The 19,967-nt window shown below is 45.2% G+C and overlaps 2 protein-coding genes across 4 annotated transcripts in view; one reads left to right on the forward strand and one right to left on the reverse strand.

Moving 5' to 3' along the window:
* The window catches only part of UNK (unk zinc finger), a 33,973-nt gene extending 26,311 nt beyond the window's left edge, over nucleotides 1–7,662 (reverse strand). The window contains exons 1-4 of one of the 3 annotated variants that reach the window (XM_067714552.1): nucleotides 7,477–7,616; nucleotides 3,250–3,506; nucleotides 2,795–2,960; nucleotides 2,567–2,669 (exon numbers count right to left, since the gene is read on the reverse strand). In XM_067714552.1, the coding sequence (XP_067570653.1) occupies nucleotides 2,567–2,625 (59 nt within the window). In that variant the 5' untranslated portion in view covers nucleotides 2,626–2,669; nucleotides 2,795–2,960; nucleotides 3,250–3,506; nucleotides 7,477–7,616. Of the gene's footprint in view, nucleotides 1–2,566; nucleotides 2,670–2,794; nucleotides 2,961–3,249; nucleotides 3,507–7,476 lie in introns of all 3 variants that reach the window. The other 2 variants (XM_067714553.1, XM_067714551.1) reach the window with 2 other exon arrangements.
* Nucleotides 7,663–11,230: 3,568 nt separating this feature from the next.
* On the forward strand, nucleotides 11,231–13,635 carry H3-3B (H3.3 histone B). The gene is made up of 4 exons (XM_067714561.1): nucleotides 11,231–11,385; nucleotides 11,847–11,984; nucleotides 12,104–12,257; nucleotides 12,351–13,635. The coding sequence occupies exons 2-4, from the start codon at nucleotides 11,857–11,859 to the stop codon at nucleotides 12,477–12,479; spliced, it is 411 nt and encodes a 136-aa protein (XP_067570662.1). The 5' UTR covers nucleotides 11,231–11,385; nucleotides 11,847–11,856; the 3' UTR covers nucleotides 12,480–13,635.
* Nucleotides 13,636–19,967: the final 6,332 nt, after the last annotated feature.

Consider the following 19,967-nt stretch of genomic DNA (forward strand, 5'->3'; position numbering starts at 1 on the left):
GTACCAACCTCCTAGATACAATGAAACTATCTTAACACACAGTTACATACACAGGAACCCACAGTACAAGCACCACAGGCACTTAAGCAAGCAAACACTTTAAGGTGGGGTGGAGTCACTCACCAGCAAATGATTTCAGCCCATTCTCACTGGGAAAAAGCTGATATCTGTGACATGTCCCGGCCCCAAGAACTAACAAGAACCATGAACGGTGCAACGTTGGTGTTCCTGGTTCCTCCTGTCTATGATTTTCACTTGCCCTAAGGATCCTGGAAGTGGTAAAACTGAGGAAAGTTCATGTGATCAGTGACTCAACGTCACTAATTCTGGAGAATCTGTGAGCGGTACTGAAAACCCTGGTTCGTTCCCTAAATTAGATAACACCTTGCTTTGGTTCAGAGTTTTCCTGTAAATAGCTGGCCTCAAAAGCTTCCAATTTGACAAACATTTTAGTATAAAGGTTTTAACTGATGTGTTATTTTGAACACTTCTGTACAACAGTCTTGATCCCTGAAAGAGTAGTTCCGTTGAGAACACAAATTCATTGTCTGAGATATAACCAGGCTGATGGAGGCTATAAGAACTGCGACTGAAGTGAAATTCGAATGGACAGGGAAGAGAGGAGAGTGCTCTGAAGACAACACGGACCCACAGGCTGTTGAAGGAGGTAGCAATGCAACTGAAAGCAGTAACCTGAGCACTGTTCAGACATTGATAAGAATAGTACTTACACTGTGCTAAGTGCCAGGCACGGTTTTAAGCACCTTATATACATTAACTCACTGAATCCTCATAACTACCCCTTGGCACAGGTATCATTGGTATCATCAGGAAACTGACACACAAAGAGGGAAGTCACTTGCCCAAGGTCCCACAGCTAGTAAGCGGCAGAGTTGGGCTTCAAACCCAGACAGTCTGGTCCTAGAGTCACTAGTCTTAAACACCATGCTGTTAACTATGCTTTTCTTAACTGAGCTACAGGAAAAACAAGAGTAGTAACAAATAAGCATAAGTGGCTCTCTAGAAGCTGTTGAAAATATGTCTGGGAGTTTTTGACAGGCCATAATTTCAATACCATAAAATAAGTTACTAAAAACAAAAACAGAAATGTTAACTTCAATGTACTCTATTGGATATTTAATATTCATTTTATGTGTTCATTATAAAAGTTCAATAGTAAAATCTGTTCTGTTTGGTTTTAAATAAGAAAATATAAGTACAAGTTTCTAATTCATGTTGTTTGACTTACACAAATCCTAAACTGGCAGGCTACCAGATGCTTGGCACCTCTTAGCACTAAAAGTGAAATAAAAACGATATAGTAATGTTCTTACCAAAATTAATAAAAGCTTAGATATAAAAACTACTACTTAAAATTTTTAAGTCATAGAACACCATGCCAAACGTTTTTATCAACCTCTTCCTTCCTAAGCATAACTATCTCTCTTCAATGGGGTAGTTTTGTGAATAGGCCAAAATTTCATAGGAAGGTGGGAACATGGGTCTTCCCCTCCTCATTAGAAGTCATTTTGTTAGGACTTATGGTGACCATATGGTGTTTCAAATACTAATAGGAAACAAATGAGTCAACTTATGAACACAAAAAGCAAACTGTGATGTAAAGAATAAGGGAGGAAAATAAGCTCAGATATGACATGACGGTACTATCACAGGCCTTAGTATCTTCTTTGTCTCCTAAATAAAGTGAGCCACCAACAGGAAAAAGGTCACCTCACAGAACGCTATGAGATTTTTAAGTTGCTAGACTCCTTTCCATCTTCTCCTCCTCATCAGCTCTTGATACTGCTGTCAAATTCTACACACTGGCAAAGAAAAAAGGGGTGAAAGTTGAGGGATTTTATAGAGAAAATATTAAAAGTTTGTTGAGATTATTTGAACGAAAATATTATAGCCATTGATATCACTTTAAATGCCTAAAACACATGGCCTATTCTTACAGAAATGCCCATGTGAACATCAGAACAATCATCACAATAACTGATGAACAGAATCAATTCATTTTAGCAGAACAGCAACCTCTTCTACATCCCACCCACCCTAGGAAGTAAACATAATTCATTTTATGAAGGTATTGGGAAAAGTGTGCTTGTTCTTTATAACGGTTACCAATTCAGAGACAATTTAAAGTACAACTACCAACAACTAGGAGTCTCACACTTGCTGAGTATTCACTTCTTAAAAGCATCTTCTCAGACTTACAACATGGAGGCATTCGCCTAGAATGGATACACGGAGACGAAGCCATTGAGAAGGCTGGGAAAAGGATGCCAAGAGCTCTTCACAAACTGCAGGCTTTCCCATGCTGACTGATGCTGCCAAGCCCTGATAGGCCATGTGTCTAAGGCCTCTCTAGTAGGAGGGACTCATATACACTGATTATAACAACGCTTTTGTCCAAAAAAATTGAGATGTAACTTATACAACATAAAAATTCACCATTTTAAAGCGTACATTTCATTAGTTTTTAGGATATTCATCATGTTGTGTAACCATCATCATGGTCTGATTCCAGAACATTTCCATCCCCCCAAAATAAACCCCATACCTATTTTCATATGCAATGATTTTACCCAAACTTTCTCCGTAGATCTCTCTGTTGCCCATGCAGGTATTTTAAGATGGCTGGCTGAGGTGAATCTATAGAGTATCTATATGGTAAGAAAACAAGAAAACTACATTGTCCAGAAAGATACTGAACGCAAATCCTTGGCATTTTTAGCAATTAGGCTAATGTAATTTTTATATATTGGCTAAGAATGGCAGAGAAACTTACATTCAACATCCATCTTCACATAACACATTAATGTGCCCCAAAATTCATCCAAGGTGTTAAAAGAAGGGAAGACAATCTACTATGATTAGCCATAACTGTCCATAGTTGTAATTTCAAAATACAGAAGATGCATATGTGGGAAAACCTCCTTTAGTATCAAGCACAGCTGGATCAAAAAAACAAAAAACAAAATGAAAAACTTTATGATTAAGCAAATATTGTCCCCACTTGAGAAAATAATCCCTAGATCAGTTCTCTATTTAAAGTAATGTAGCTTTAAATGCAACCTTACTTTTATCAGTCTTCTAACCTAGAGTCTCTCCTCATGAGAAAAATAACCTTTAGGCAAAGGTCTGGTAGGAAAGCCTGCAGATGTGCGGTGCTCAGGCTGTCGCAGGCCTCTCATTACCTAAGTGAGCTCACAGCTTCTAAGACACACAGGAAGGAGACCTCACCTTCAGGCATCAGGGTGTTGAAAGCGGGAGGAAGTAGGTCCACGAGGGTGTCTTGCTTTTGTGCACTTATCTGGGGTGCTATTTGCAGAGAAGGAGCTCCTTTATAGAGTGTGCCCAAGATGGATTTCTCTAAGTTGCTCTCAGAGTTGTCCAGCTGCCCTCACCAATAAGCCACAGTCTTTGTAGGTTGATAGAAACCACCAGTCAAAGCAGATGCATATGGATTGTGGGGAAGCCTTCTTTAGTATCTAACATAGCTGGATTAAAACAAAAAAACTTAACCATTAAGCAAATCTTCACTTTAATCATTAATTTAGATTATAGCAAATATCAACTAGGTGCTAAAATTGAGTCTACCCTTAGCATGGGCACTTAACACTTATTAATGGGGATTTTGTGGACTTGCCTGAAGGCCACAGTGAGCTCTCAATTTTTGTCCTGCAAGAAATTAGTTCTCCTTGATAAACAAGTAAACAAGATCCAGAAATGTTTATTGGTAATTTAACTCATTCTTGCCAAGGCTGCTAAGCAATGCTTCCAATGACTTCCATTGTGCAACAAGTTGTGCTCTAGCAATGTATTTACAAAGTTATTGCAATCTGCAATAATGATTTAAATACTGTTCATTGCCTGGATTTTTCAAAACACAATCAGATGCAATCAAGTGAAGCTCACGACATTTATATAATGTATAAACTAACAGATTTCCCTCAAAGTAGTTTATCTATGGAAGTACTGCTACATTATTCTTCTTTAAAGATGCCCAGGAAACAGTCCTAAATTAAAATGACACCTGGCTAGATGAGTATAAAGCACTTATCCTCTGTCTACCTATAAGAAATCACCCAGTGGCCAGAAGCCTCCAAGTAACCGTCAATAAACTAGAATTTCATTTTCCTTTAATACAAGAGAATTAAGAAGTCTGAGAATCAATTGCAGGTAAAAGAATCCAAAAATGATTTAATGTCTTTGAGGTTTATATCCTCTTATAGGGTCAAAATAATGAGGTCAAAAACTTAATTTTTTTTTTTGGCCATGCTGCGCGGCTTGCGCAATCTCAATTCCCAGACCAGGGATTGAACCTGGGCCACGGCAGTGAAAGCACCAAGTCTTAACCAATGGACTGACAGAGAATTCCCAAAACTGGGATTTTTTTGACCATACCACGCAGCATGCGGGATCTTAGTTCTCACTGGGGGTTGGACCTGTGTCCCCTGCAGTGGAAGCGCAGAATCTTAACCACTGGACGGCCAGGGAAGTCCCAAAACTGGGATGTTTTATTAAAGATGGCAGGTTTTTTGGTGACCTTTCAGCTATACACTTTTAACAATATAATTGTTATGTAGTAAGAAAGCCCAAAGTTAGCTAAATTTGTAGACACATTTCAGAATGTAAATTGCTCCAAAATTTCCCATTCTTCAGTCTGTTTTTATAAAACTCTTCTAAAATATGATGGACTTGTTCTAAATAAAGCTGCATTAAATTTAGTCTTTGTCAAAAAAAATAGACAAATTACCTAGCAAGAGGTCACATGGTTCTTGTGTTGAAAAGTACTAATACATGCATATTATCATTTTACTTAGTGCTAATCCAATACTTGGAAGTGTACAACAGAGAAAATTCTGATATAACCGTTATCTAAAAGGGATGGATTCCTCAAGTCTAGCACAAGTGCCCGCTACACCAATTTTCTGAAAGGATTAATTCCAAGTTTCCCTTAAAGTAAGAATATTCAACAGCTTACAAAAAAGAAAAGCCAACAAAATAATTATCCTTCAAACTATGTTACGAATAATCCTCTTGGTTTGGGAAAAGGAGGGCTCAAACTCTAGGACTTTAGTTGTGGTATAAGAATAAAGGGCAAGAAGCAAGCCAACAGGAACACAATTTTTGCTTTTGATGGATTCAACTGTGTTTGCCAAGACTGACATTATGATGAGTGGGATTCAATTTTAATGCAAATCTCTTCTAGATTACTGCAAAATTAATGCATGTCACATAATCTCAAATAACATCAGGTACAAAAAAATACACAAAATTAACATATCAGAAAGTTTTAAAATGTAAAAAAAATTTGACGGTAAAAAAATACAAACATTCAAAAAACAACAAGGAGTCTATATCTGTATTCAACAATGGGATCAATGCACTAGATAAGGTCATATTCAGGTTGGAACAAATTCTGGAAATTCATGCTACAAAAGAGAATGAAAAAAATGCTCGGCAGCTCAAAATTTTATAGCAAATATTGAAATCAAAATTAAAATGTTCGTGTCTCCTAACCCCCAAGGAAAACAAATGGGTTCACCTTTAATAAATAAATTCAGAGCCAACAAGTGTACTCGTGCCATCATGTGTCCTCATGCTCCCTGCTCCTCAGACCTGAATGAAGCTTTCCACATCATCAAGGTTTCTGAATGCTCATAAACCTACCAAGAAAGACAACTGACACACACACACACACACACACACACACACACACACACACACACACACGACCAGATAACAGAAAATAAAGAGATGGGAACACCTCCAACCACCAACCACCCAATCAGGCCTGGGTGTTTCATCTGCTGCTAAGCCACTTTAAGAGCCAAGACTGATTACTCTGTGCTTACCCCACGAGGAATGGAAAGACAGTTTTTAAACAAATGAGCATCAAGAGGACAAAGACTCATATTAACATTTACACAGCTGTTGACTTGTTTCATCTCTCAATTCCAACATGATTAGAAAGCCTTTCTAATATAGACTCCATAATATACTCAATGACAATGACAACACAACACAGAAACAGAGGTTGCTGAAACCAAGATTCACATTACTCAAAATGTTATCGGTATTTTTCTGAAAAAACGTGATCTGAGCAACCAGTGATTATAAATAAGTTCCAATAAGGTGAAGTTTGCAGATTTCCAAATCAAGACCCTACTGTTGCCTGACCACACCATTCATCTGACCACTGAATTCTCTGAGATAAGACCATCTCACCAAAGCCAGCGGCAGGACTGCAGAAAGAACTCCAGTAAGAAAGCAATGCAAATGGCCATATTAAAAAAGTTATAGTTAACATGAGTCAGACTTAAGTCCACAAAAAGTTTCAAATGATTTCAACCAGTAACAGAGAATCTCAAAGAAACCAATACACTTCCTAAAATCGATGTTCCCTTATCCCAGAAGAGTCTCCCAATGGGTCTCACTTCCATCAGTGACAAACAAGCGCTCCTCTTGTCTACTTCCTTCTACTCCAACACATGCTTCTTGCTCTTGGTTCACCAGGCAGCATTACCGTGTTCCCCTTAAGGGCTGTTCAACCCCCAACTTCCAAAATCTCCAGCAAGACTGAGGTACACTTGGGGATCCTTCTAAACTTGCTCACAACTTGGGAGACGAAGGGGATGTGGGGCACTCAAAGAGCATCATGGAAAAATGGAAACCAACATTGTGCTTAACAGAAGGGCCTGCCTCTTTTTCTCTTTCTTTCTCCCAAAGCATCTAGCACTAGGCAGTTGCCTGAAGCGCCTTGAGAGGCAATATTATAAAAAGACGACAGGGACCTACATTTAGACACAAGCAGATTCCCAGGAAGAGGCTTCCCATCTTACTGGACTCTCGTAGCATCAGCATTTGGGGCTCCCTCTGATGCCACATTTGGCTTGGGCTTGGGGACACATTCGGACCCCATCACCCTTGGGATCCCTGACTAGGGCTGGGTCAACTGTTTAAGTGAATTCAAACAAGAGTGACCTCTGTGGACAACACACGGACCTCACGGACACAAAAGGCCCCCTGTGCACACTACACGGGTCGCCTGACAAGACTTCACGCTAACGGTCATTTATAAGCGGGTCTAGGGCTGGCCCCTTAGGAACTCATTCTGGTCGCGTCTTAGACTTCTTATCGCCCCTAAAGTGCCTGGGATTGTGGTTTTATGGTCTGAGGAACAGTTAGGCCTCGAAAGCCCGGCCTAAGATGTGTGCACTCCGCATCCCAAGCTCCCGCCTTCCCCACTCGGCGGCGGGGACCGGGTTTCCCGCCCCTCGGCCGACCAAAGGTTGGTGGCAGTTGGAGGCAGTTGGGACCGGCCCCAGCAGGTTGGAACCGGTCTGGGCCGGGCCGGAGGAAGAAGGGGGGAGGGAGAGGCCGCCTCGCGCTCTCCCTGCGCGCGTGACTCACGCTGGCCGCTGACGTCAGGCGTGCGCGCGCGGCGGGGGGGGCTCTACGTACGTGTAGTGCTGCGGTTTCTCGGGCTGTGCCTGCAGCACCTGAGCGGTGGCGGCCGGGGGCGCCGAGGAAGCTGCGGAGCCGCCGGGCCCTGGGCCCTTCGACATGGTCCTGTCTTCCTGCCTCTTCGCCGCTCCCCTTTTATTATTCAGTCTGCGCGGTCCGCGCCGAGGCCCCAGTGCGCCTGCGCCGCGCCACGAGAACGTGAAGACCCCCCGCACGGCAGCAAGGGTTGCTGGGAGTTGTGGTCCCAGGTTCGGCTGGAATTTTACCGTCAGCCGAGGGTTGCTGCCGAAGGAACGGACCACAATACCCAGGGATCCTTGCGGACGGTGTCCCGGATGCTGAGGGCCCGCGACGGTTTCTGGGGATTGCAGTCCGGCTGCGTTTCTTCTTAACTGCGTCTTTCCAGGTTTGTAGTCGGGAGTCTTTCCCTGAAATTGGAGCCCCTGGAGTAGAAGAGGCCCAGAGCCAGGGAGGGTCTAACGACTGCTGGGAAACGGTTCCAAGTGTAATTGCACTGCCAACAGTGTAACAATTACCTCGCCTCCATACTTAGCACACCCTGGGCTCGGTTCTGATGCCGGCCCTGAGCAGTGGGCCTTTGAGCTTCAGGCACCTGGAGTCCGCCAACATCCTCATTCCTGTAGTGGGACCAAGCTGAGAGGCGTGAAGGAAAGTCTGCCCGTTGGAAGTCAGCTTAAGAAACCTTTGCTAACGAAGAGCTACACTACACAATACTCTGTTCCTGCGCCTTTGCTGAGGCGCTCCGTAAACCTTTACCAGCCCTGAAACCTGGAACTCCACGACTTGGGTCCCTTCTCAACTCGACACCTGGCTTGACCAACTTGTTTCCAGTACATTAAGGGCCAAGGACGAATTTAATCTCCGTCTAGCATAGTCTCAGGTACACTGGCAAGTTGCAGGGGCGTCGAGAAGCATCACAGTGTCCAGAGGAAGGGCCTGGGTTTGAGTAGGGAGTGCGATTTATAATCCACTCCAGTTTCCTGCTGCGGATGCCAGTGCTTCTACTGGTGAAAATGTCTCCTCCCTGCTTCCCGCCAGTTGGGCGAAGTTCTTCATAGATATTTTAACACTTGTTATTTAACTTTGTTTTCCATATTGAATCTATTTGAAATCATTGTTTTACAGACTAATTTACATTTTATGAGATAACGTTAACTAATGTTAATCTCATTAAAGAAACACATTCCGAATAACGAATAACCTTACCGGTGAAGCAGGGTGGGGTGAATGGAAAATTGTTAATGTTTAAGACTGATACATATCTATTTTATTTTGTTACGAGTAACTTCACATCAGAATCCAAATTGTCAGCCTACAAAGTTGAGAAACTGGTATTTCTTAAACATGTCAAATCAGTTGTTTAACCACTAGGGGCATTTGAAGATGAAAAATTCCAAAAGGATAAAAAAGTTGTGTATTGCTTTACTCCTATTATTAAATCCAAATAATTGGCATATATGCTATCCCCAAAATACCCAAGTGTGATTTGAATGAAGAAACATAGTTAAGAGTGCTAGATTTTAAATAAGGGTATGAGCTTCAGAATAAGTGTGTACTGGTAGAATTGGGAGATGATACCATCCAAACTGCTTAATTTACAGAAGAGGAAACCAAAACTCAGAGAGGTTAAGTAACTTGTGCGAAGTTACTCAGCAAGTCTGACAGAACAGGAACTAGGACAGTAGCCTACATGCTGCATCATGTTTTGCGTTGTTTTGACTGTATTAACATTTTCAGTTGTTCCCTATTTCCTGTGTTGCTTTTCCTCCCCTGCGTCCACTTAGGAAAAAGAAGAACATAGCGATAAGACGGCCAAGTAAGAGGGACAAACTGTTTCCACTAATCATCCTTAAATGGATGCATGTAAATTCATACCTAGTTTCTTCTGGAGCAGTTTTAGTTCCTCTGTAGTAATTAGCAAAACTGGGGACGGGGATGGGGGGCGCGGCAGATAACTAGACTATTTCTCCCGTAGAAAGCATGGGACAGACAGGGTTCTGGATCTCCTAGAAAAGCCTTGGAACACAAAATGGGTGTTAATTCAGGAGTCCATTCTTTCTCCAGGCCATCTGAGCAGTCAAAAAAAGATGACAGGGTATTTTTCTTGTTACATCCCAGGACATTTGACAGCCTCTTATGTGAGAGGTAACCAGCGCCCTGTTTCTCGGCTTTACCCAGGTTCTGAGAACAGGGCATCTTGGTTTGTCTTCTCAGTCTGGCATGAATGAAACAGCTTAATTTTTCCCCTACCCTAAACTTTGAGCAGAAGGCAGAAAACTACAGTTGATTGAATTATCACATAAAAGTTTAGATATATAATAATTAAATACATACTGTGCGTGTTATGATTGAGAGGGCTGAAATAACGAGAGGAATTTGGAAATAGAGGTTGGGTCAAAGGCGTTTTTTGCCATAGCTGCTTTTTCAAACTGCATTTTTTTTCTCACTAGTGATGGTGAGAGGGGGAACTCTGGTGTCAGGAGTAAATTTTTGAGGTATTTGTATTTATGTATAATAATTCTCTGAGTTGAAATCTATATGTACCTGGTTTTGCTGCTTTTTTATTTTAATAATTTAAAATATTCGGTGAGGGACTTCCCTGGCTCTCCAGTGGTTAGGGCTCCGCACTTCCACCGCAGGGGGCGCGGGTTCCATCCCTGACCGAGAGCCTGAGATCCCACATGCCGCACGGCACGGCCAACGAATAAATAAATCAGTTCGGTGAACCCAGAGTAAGAACTGCGGAGTAGAATGCCCAAGGCTCTGTTTCAATTTTCTGGGCTTTGTTTGGCGGGTCTTAACCTTAAGCCTGCTTTGATATTTTATATAACTGAGTCACCTGAAAAACTAAATATTAAAATCCACTCAAGACATTTAGGCAAAGGTAGGGATTACCATTTTTATACATTTGTCCTGTTTCTTCACAAGTAACACATTCCAGGATATACCATTAAATACAAGTGAACGTATTTAATTTAGTTGTCTTTTGTTTGCTCTTTATGGACATGCAAATACAGTTTTAGAACTGACTATTCCCATTCTGGCTGTAGTCATTTAGTTCAGTTGAATTACATAATTTTAAAAATATGTTGCTTAGTGGGTTACTTCTTGTTTAAGCATTTTGAAATCACAAAGTATTTTGTGATGGTCTAATAACATACAAAACAGTACTTCTAAAATAATTTATTGACATTTGTTTTTTGTATCTATTATTTACCCCTCCCCACCAAACAAAAGAACTCCCATTTGATTGAAAAGTAATCACAGGGAATACATTTTTTTTATATATTGGAAAATATTTACAAAATTTTCGTTAAAGAAACCTCTCCTCCTCCTGCATTGTATTAGCTTGATGCAAATAAGGTTAGGCTCCTTCCCGTCCCGACTCTTTAAGTCCTGATAAGGACCAGTGCAATTCATTTGCATTGACTTTCTATTGTAGAGCTTTGAAACCAAGGGAAGGATCCAAACATAGCTCCATTTTATCCAATCAGAAGAGCCGCTTAGTGCTAAACTCTGATTCGTCCATTCCGCTTTCCATTTATCCAATCATTAGGCCACTTTAACAGCCAATCAGTGGTCTAGATGTCCGCCAATCAGCGAACGGGGCCGAAGCACGGCCTTTGTGTCGGGGGATGTCAGCGCGTCGGCGAAAGCGTCAGCCAATAGAAAAAGTCGTTGGTGTATGCAAATTAAGGTCCTATTACGCAGAGACGCAGCGTGAAGAGTGGGTATAAAAACGGAGGCATAGGGGGGGCCTGGAACGCAGAGCGGTTTGGTCGTTAGTCGGAGGAGCTTCTTCCGTTAGTTCGGCGACTGCGGCTCTTCATTGGGCAGCAGGAGCGGCGCGGCTGTCGGAGAAGCGGCGTAGAACTTAGGCATTGGGTAAGTGTTCTTGGGTTTACGCGTGACCTGAGGCCCTGTCAGCCGTTGATGTCGTGGGCCGCGGCCGTTGAGAGCCGAGTGCCGGCTGCTGCGGGCTGCCCAGGCTGCTTGCTGGCGCCGGCGTGGGGACGGGTGGTTTTCCCTTGGGGCTTCGTTCCGGAACCATGTCTCCGCCTCTTTCCCGCTGGTGATTCAGAGGTCCCGACGCCGGGTTCCGGGCAGCCGGGCCTCCGCCCGTCGAGGAGGGGAAGTGACTCCTCCCCGCGCTCCCCCTCCCGGGGGAGGCTGCTGCTACTTGCAGCCTGAGTCATTAGGGGAGGGGGAGGAGGCGGCAGCCCTCGGCCATCTGCCGCCCGCCTTGGGGTGGGAGGAGGCGGGAGGGTAGGGGCGCCGGGCGTCCCGCCCCCCCGCAGCCCGGGAGGCGAGCGCCGCGGCCCCGGAGTCAGGGATTTGTTCCGCAGGTGAAAGAAAATGGCCCGAACCAAGCAGACTGCTCGTAAGTCCACGGGTGGCAAAGCGCCCCGCAAACAGCTGGCCACTAAAGCCGCCAGGAAAAGCGCCCCCTCTACCGGCGGGGTGAAAAAACCTCATCGCTACAGGTAGGCAGCGCGGCAGGAAAACAATGACTCGGCGGCGCGCCGCGAGCGGGACGCTTCCTGCTGCTTGATCAGCGCTCTCGGTTAACCGGTGTCCCTTTACGCCCTCCTCTTCGCTTCAGGCCCGGGACCGTTGCGCTTCGAGAAATCCGTCGTTACCAGAAATCCACCGAGCTTCTGATCCGGAAGCTGCCTTTCCAGAGGTTGGTGAGGGAGATCGCCCAGGATTTCAAAACCGACTTGAGGTTCCAGAGTGCCGCCATTGGTGCGCTTCAGGTGAGGTGGCCGAGGCTGCGTGTGGCAGGGGCGGAGGGCTTGCGCGCGGTTCTCCTCGGAGAGAGTTAATAGTGTGGCTCTTGTCCTCAACAGGAGGCTAGTGAAGCGTACCTGGTGGGTTTGTTTGAAGATACTAATCTGTGTGCCATCCACGCTAAGAGAGTCACCATCATGCCCAAAGACATCCAGTTGGCTCGCCGGATACGGGGAGAGAGAGCTTAAGTGAAGGCAGTTTTTATGGTGTTTTGTAGTAAATTCTGTAAAATACTTTGGTTTAATTTGTGATTTTTTTGTAAGAAATTGTTTATAATATGTTGCATTTGTACTTAAGTCATTCCATCTTTCACTCAGGATGAATGCGAAAAGTGACTGACTGTTCACAGACCTCAGTGATGTGAGCACTGTTGCTCAGGAGTGACAAGTTGCTAATATGCAGAAGGGATGGGTGATATTTCTTGCTTCTCATGATGCATGTTTCTGTATGTTAATGACTTGTTGGGTAGCTATTAAGGTACTAGAATTGATAAATGTGTACAGGGTCCTTTTGCAATAAAACTGGTTATGACTTGATCCAAGTGTTTAACAATTGGGGCTGTTAAGTCTGACCATACATCACTGTGATAGAATGTGGGCTTTTTCAAGGGTGAAGATACAAGTCTTAACCACAGTGTAACTTACAGTTTCCTTATTAAAAAAAAAAAAAAGTAAACCTGGCAGCTATAGAATACACTATGTGCATTTATAATAGCTATTTTATATATTGTAGTGTCAACATTTTTAAATTAAATGTTTTACATTCACATGTGGTGGGGAGTCTTGTCATTAAGGTGTGTGTAACATAGAGTCCGGTTGGTTTTCTTCTAACTAGACTGCACTTGTTTTTCATACGTAGTAAGATGCTTTGTGCATTATACCTTGCATAAGTCCTCATTCTACCACATGTTAACTAATCCTCTAGCTGATAATGCAGACACTAACGGGGGGATTTATTTATAAGGGCTCTAGAATATAATACAAGTTATTCACACCAGCATCATCTGTTACTAATATAGTAGTTAGTGCAGCTTTTCTTTGTGTTGTGGTTGGTCTCATAACTAGGTTGAGTTTTTCTCTACCAGGAGGGAACAATACCGAACTTCTTTTCCTTGTGGAGTTTGTATTATAATAACCCTTAGGGTAAACTTGCTGTGGGGGAGGGACACACAGCTTCAGCTCATGGAACCTCTGCTGGTTAAAATGGTGTCATCTGGTATAAGGTCCTGGGAAAAATCACTTCATAGAGATGCTTTCCAAGTGGTTTTCAAACTTATTCTTCTATTGAAGTTTTTAGGTCAATTATGTATGTTGACTAAATTTACAAATAAACTTGTTTATCCAACTAAGTGTCAAAAACCTAAATTGAATGTTGAAAGCTTAATACATTTTTTTATCTAGGTCCTTTAAGTTTATTTCAGGTTTTGCTTGGTAGACAAAGGAAGCATTTATTTGCAGAAATATTTCTACAAAGCATGTAAAGAGCTCTCTGCTCTATAAAAATGCCATGACAGCTGTATATGCAGTGTGGGCTTAAGATTGTATTAATATGATTCTCCCCCCTGCCCCTCTGTTGTGAAGGAAAGTAAATTTCTTTGAAATTCCAGGACTCAAAGTTGGCGTCTGTTCCTGAACCTGTTTGTGAAGCACGTTTATAGATCTCTTCATAAAGTGAGTTATTTTAAGACAAGCCCACAGGTATAGAATCTTTAGTTTAAGCCGCCTTTTCAGTATGAAACTAGTGTTCTTGACCAATGATGGCCACCAGTGAAGCATAGTATGTCAGAGGGACATGGGCACAAGAACCACACCTATCAGACAAAAGAATTCTGTATAATTTGAAGTCAGTAGTTGTAGGAAGTCTCTATGCCACGATAAAAGTTTGGTGGGTGTTTTTTTAAGTTTGGACTAGTTTCAAATTTAGGGTTTAAGGGGTTTAGGATTGGAAAGAGGCAAGGCAGATTAGGATTGGGAATCTCGGTAATTTAGTGAGCTTTTTATGAGGTGTCGAAATTTGATACAGTATAATGAACTGGTTTCCTAGGAGGTCCATCATAATGAGTTCTGGAACCAATTACTTGCATTGTTCTTGTGAAGGACGTTGAAATCCTAGCCAGTGGAATGTGGTGTGGAGTGGGAGTTACAAACACAAGTAGAGAAACGGCTATGGTGATGCGTCTCCTTGAGTTACCACTCGAGCTAGAGTAGGTGACAGACTTTCTCACGAAGTCTGCATCCCAAGGTAGGATTTTACTGGGCAGCTTGGAATCTGCTAAAATAGTGCAACTTACACTTCCACACTTTTAATTTTTAAGCCAACAGGCAGAAATATTTTCTGGTTCTAGGGAACTGCCCACATGTTATAATATCCATGGGTTAAGATGGTAGAACAGAGTGAGGAGAAAAGCAAGCAAAAATTGGAGCTGATGAAGACATCTTGTGCTGTTGATGGGTGAGACAAAAATAAAGTTTTTAAAGTTGAGACTTTCTCATCTTGTTAATGGTCTTCATTTGGATGATGTTTTTCTTTCACAAAGTTTTGTAGGGGAATGTCCAGGAAGCCTTGCCTTCTGACTCAGCTGGTAGTTGGGGGTGGGGGGGGGAGTGCATTCCTCAGCTCTCCCTGAGTGTTGTGTCCGGGGGCTCCCCTCCCTGGTTCCTTGCAAGCACTGTTCCTTGCTTGGTGTCAGGTGTTGGGGCTGGGGTTTGCCTCAGTAGGAAAGCAGGCCCCTTCTGGAACACTTTCAGGTTGGGCAGCAGAGGGTGTACACAGTCTAGTCAGCTGTCTGCCATTGGATCAGCAGGAAACTCCAGGGCTTGCCCTTAAGTTTCTGCAGGCAAGGGCCAGCCTGCCTATGGGAGCAACAGCAGAAGGTCAGGGATCAGTTCCTCAGGCCTGTGGCCAACCTACCCTGCCACAGAGAAGGGGGAGGTGTCGTTTTCAGCACACCTTCTGTAGCGGTCGTCTCACTGGGTAGGCTAGGCCCAAGAGACTTGAGCCTCCACCCTGGACATCCAGTCCTCACCCCTACCTCCCCATCCCTTCACAGTCACCACCACGGCAGTCACAGCGTATTTCCCTGGGCCCCACCTTGGGCGCTGATATAAGAACACAGCTGAGCTCAATGTGGTCTGAGCTCCACAGTCTCTTCCTTCCCTAAACCCGTTGGCGGTCACACCTGCTTCTGTAGGCGTTCCTCAGGGGTGTCACCAGCCCAGACCATTCCATTGAGCTCCATTGAGCTGGGCCTGGCTTCTGGCCAGCAACTCCAGCACAAGCAGCCAGCCTTCCACCTACCTTCCTGAAGGCAAGCCTGGAGGAAGGAAGGAAGGAAGAACTGATCCTTGCCCAGGTTGCTAACCCAAATCCCTGCAGCCTGCTCAGAGAGAAGGCTGATGTCCTTGGCCAGGTGGCCGGCCTTTTGGCCCCTGAACCCTTTGGGTCGGCAGGTCTGGGGGATGAGCAAGGCTGTGGGCCGAGGTGGGTGGGTGCAGCTGGGACAGCTTTGCGCATGTTCACAGGGTGTGCCGTGAGCAGGGATCAGAGGCTGCTGTCCTCCCTACTGGGGTGGGTGGAGAGGTGCCTGCTCCCTGTTCTGCCTGCTGCCCAGCTGCCCCTGGCAGTGAGGGAATCGCACCCCGACAATCAGCATTGTTCCAAGCAGAGTCATGGGACTTGTGTGTGATGTGTCCCCAGCCTGTCCTGGTGTCCTCACCTGAGCACTATGTCCAGTGTCCAGCCAGGGACCCTCCGCCCCCATTCCACCTACTCCATTGCCCTTCCTGAGAAAGAAGCTAAGAGGTTCTGCAGACACCCCCGTACACCCCAGCTAGGGAAGCAAGGCGGGGGGTGGCGGGGCAGCTCTTCAGTGAGGCCGTGACTCTTGGAGGAGCTAAAAGGCCACATGGGGTCTGGAAAGGGGCACAGAGGGGCGTGGTTGGGCAGTCAGTGTCTGGGGTCTTCTCTCTGGCAGCTACCAGCCCCCCTTCAGGGAGCTGCAGTTCTGGGAATATACACAGTGGAAGGGAGAGTGGGCTGAAAGGAAGAAGGCCATCTCCAATTCACCAGTACTGGTGGCAAGAAGGGCTCTGGGGAAGGGAGGCTGGTGGGCTGCAGGCTTCGGGCTGGCCGCCTCTGGCTGAGGGGTATGTGAGGGACTGCACACGTCCGCAGGGAGATGGTGCCCAGGCTCCGTTAACCGCTACTCCGTTCCCACCCTCTCTGTCGGACACACTAGGCTCCAGGACCTTTCCCATAAGCGCCTCACTGCCTGGCATTGAGCTAAGAGCATCAGCAGAGGGGACGGGATGGGGTTGGGTCCAAGGCCCAGCCTTCATGAACCCGAGGGTCCTGTGACAGTCCAAGGGCCTCTCCCTCCTCAGTGCCCTGCCTTTGACCAGCCTCAGTCCTCCTGCCCACCCACGGTGGCCTGGAGACCTGCCAGCTGCTGTGCCTAGGGCGAGGTGCAGGGAGAGACAGCCGCAGCTGCATCTTGTGAGTCTGGATTTGCTCCCTGCCTAGGCATCAGCAGGGTGGTCGTCAGCCTAGAGGGCAGGAGCTTCAGGGACACGGTGGGGGTACCAAATAAAGACGAGGCCTGCAGCTGGTGCCTCTTAGCGGGGCATCTGAGGCCGGGGATGGACAAGAAGCTCCCGGTGCTCCAAAGGCAAGACCTGAGTCTGGTCTGCCTCTGGAGTCGTGCCTGGCACACAGCACAGACTCTGGGCGTGTTTGCTGGCCAACCCAAAGCCCTGGCAGCCCCACAGCGCATCTGGCTGGATCTGCTTCTGGCATGGGTGGCCAAGAATCAGTCAGGTTCCCAAGAGCTTTGGTTACTGGCCTGGCTTCCAAATTGGGAGGGTTCCATGTAGGAACTGGGGCTCCAGGGGTCCAGGAGAGCAGCTGCCCCTCCTGTTCCTTGCTATGAGGCTGAGCTTTGGATTTTAATTCTTCAGTAAGCAGAGGCTGGCAGAGCAGAGGCTGCGGCAGGTCAAAGTGCTCCTGGGGACAGGGTGGTTACAGTACAACCAATCTCAGTATCAGACAGACCCAGGTTCAAGACCCAGCTGTCCTACTTGGATGAGTTCCTTAACCCATTTGTGCTTCTTTTCCTCATCTGTAAAATGGGAATAAAACCAGTGTCTACCCAATAGGCTTGTAAGGATTTAATGAAACAATGTGTGCAAAGTCTGGTGCCTTTAAAACAGAAGTCCAGAGCACTGACCAATCAGAACAGGCACTGGTAGTGAACAACCTGTGCTGCCCTGCAGGCTGCATCTCAGCCCTGATACCAGGGTTTACCACAAGCTTGATATTAGTGTTATCAATATTACAGAAGCTGTTATCATTAATGTAGCAGAAGGGCAAAGGGGGCCCAAATCAGGAGATAGGTTAACCCCCTGGGAACAACAAAAAGAACCTCCCAGAATGAGTGAAAGCGTGAGCCATCTGCTGAGAGCAAACATTTTCAGAGACTGTAGATATTAGCTTGGGAGTTGTGGATCCCAGTCCCATCAGGAAACCAGTCTTTAACTGCAGTGGAGAGGCCAGAGCTGCATGAAGTACACAGACGTTCACTGCATGAAGAAAGACTGGGTCCAGCAGGGAGGGCCCAAGGGCTAAGAATTGAGCGTGGGGACAAACATGGACTCTGGGAGAGAAGAGCTGCCTCTGGGACACCTGTCCTCAGTGGTGGGCCCGGTCTCGCCATGACCTGGACAAACAGCTTGCCTAGGCCACTGGGCACTCAGCTGGCACGGGTGGTATTCCCACCACTGGATAATTTGTCCCCGTGGGGGCTATTACTGAGAATTCTATCATGACACCTCAGTCCTGTGTGACAGTTGGCTCTGGTTCCTCTGATACAAGTAAGTTTTTTTGGCCAGCAGAGCAGAGGACAGACTTTGGGTGACAGTGTCCCCTTTAAGGTGCCACCTTCCCCCCAGTCTTGTGACATCTGGCCAGGAAATGGGAGGGAGGGTCAAAGGTCAGAGGCAGACTTTCTTCTGAACAAATTTTATGTAACATGCTAGATGGGATTCAAACACTGAGAGTAAACAGGTCTCCCAAATGAAATCAGTGTTTCAGAGTCCAGAGTGAGCCATCAGGAGCACCTGCCCTTGGGTCAAATCAGGTTTTCCAACAACTGAAACATACAAATGATGACTATGGATCAAAGGGGGTGTTTTCAATCAAAATGAAACAATGGAAATAAACAGGGGTGTGGGCCGCCTAGTGATCAGAATTCCCAGAAAGCTCTTTATTCCTTTTTCAGAGCATTTATCTCAGTCAGGGTGGGGCGAGAGTCAGATTGAGACTGCCTCCCTATCAGAGCCCAAGGCTTTTATCTGGCCCACTGCCTGCTGGAGAGTCCAACAATGTCTGTTGTATTAATGGACGATTGATCATAATAGTAAACATTTATTCCGTGCTTACCAAGTGCCAGAGGCAGGGCTGGGCACTCTATGAAGATGACCTCATTCACTTCCTTTTGAAACAGTCTGTTAGGAAGGAAACACACTAGCCCCACTTTACAGATGAGAAACGGAGGCTCAGAGGGGTTAAGTCATCTGACCAAGATCACACAATAGTAAGGGCAAAGATTTGGGCTCAGAGCTGTTGGACATCAAAGCTGAGGTGGGAAAATGATGCGCAGAGTCGGGGAGGCTTCTCCAGTCATTGCCTCGTGGGGAGACATGGTTTGTGAGTTTAATTCCATTTCAACCAGCCCCAAGGGCCACTCACCGTTTTGTCTTGTTTTATTTTGCCTATGCCAAAAAATGCTTTACTGAGGAGTGCTCAAAAGGCCCATTTAAATTGTGTAATTCAGTGGTTTCAGTATATTCACAGATACGGATAATCATCACCACCGTCAATTTTAGAACATTTTCATCACCACAAAGGGAGCTTGGTACTCTTTCCTAACACCCTCTTATTCTCCCATTCCGCTCAGCCCCAAGCAGCCACTAATGTACTTTCTGTCTTTATAGATTTGCCTCTTCTGGACATTTCGTCTGGACAGGATCATACAGTTTGTAGTCTTTTGTGACTGGCTTCCTTCATTTACTGTTTTCAAGGCTCATCCATGTTGTAGCAGGTATCAGAACCTCATTCTTTTTACGGCTGAATAATATTCCCTTGTATAGGCCACATTTTGTTTATTCATTTTTCCCTTTTGGATGGCTTCCACCTTTGGGCTAATGTGAATAGTGCTGCTATGAACATTAATGTACAAGTTTTTGTGTGGATATATTTTTTCTCTTGAGTGTACATTTAGGAGTGGAATGGCTGAGTCATACGATAACTCTATGGTTAACATTTTGTGGAACTGCTGAATTGTTTTACGTTCCCAGCAGCAGTGAATGAGGGTTTTGATTTCACCACATCCTCACCAACTCTTGCTATTTTCTGTCTTTTTTTTTTTTAACTTAAGCCATCTTAATGGATGTGAAGTACTACCTCATTGTGGGTTTTTTTTTTTAAATTAATTTGTTTATTTCTTGGCTGCGTTGGGTCTTCGTTGGCTGGCTTTCTCTAGTTGCAGCGAACGGGGGCTACCCTTTGTTGCAGTGTGCAGGCTTCTCATTGTGGTGGCTTCTCTTGTTGCGGAGCACAGGCTCTAAGCACACGGGCTTCAGTAGTTGTGGCACATGGGCTCAGTAGTTGTGGCGCATGGG

This window comes from Pseudorca crassidens, chromosome 19 (assembly GCF_039906515.1).
Source record: "Pseudorca crassidens isolate mPseCra1 chromosome 19, mPseCra1.hap1, whole genome shotgun sequence".
Taxonomy (NCBI): domain Eukaryota; kingdom Metazoa; phylum Chordata; class Mammalia; order Artiodactyla; family Delphinidae; genus Pseudorca; species Pseudorca crassidens.

Bases quoted from the DNA above. Each gene is read 5' to 3' on its own strand.
- H3-3B (XM_067714561.1), top strand. From the start codon at position 11,857: ATGGCCCGAACCAAGCAGACTGCTCGTAAGTCCACGGGTGGCAAAGCG. The intron at 11,985-12,103 runs GTAGGCAGCGCG...TCTTCGCTTCAG, and splicing joins AAAAAACCTCATCGCTACAG to GCCCGGGACCGTTGCGCTTC. The intron at 12,258-12,350 runs GTGAGGTGGCCG...TGTCCTCAACAG, and splicing joins CCGCCATTGGTGCGCTTCAG to GAGGCTAGTGAAGCGTACCT.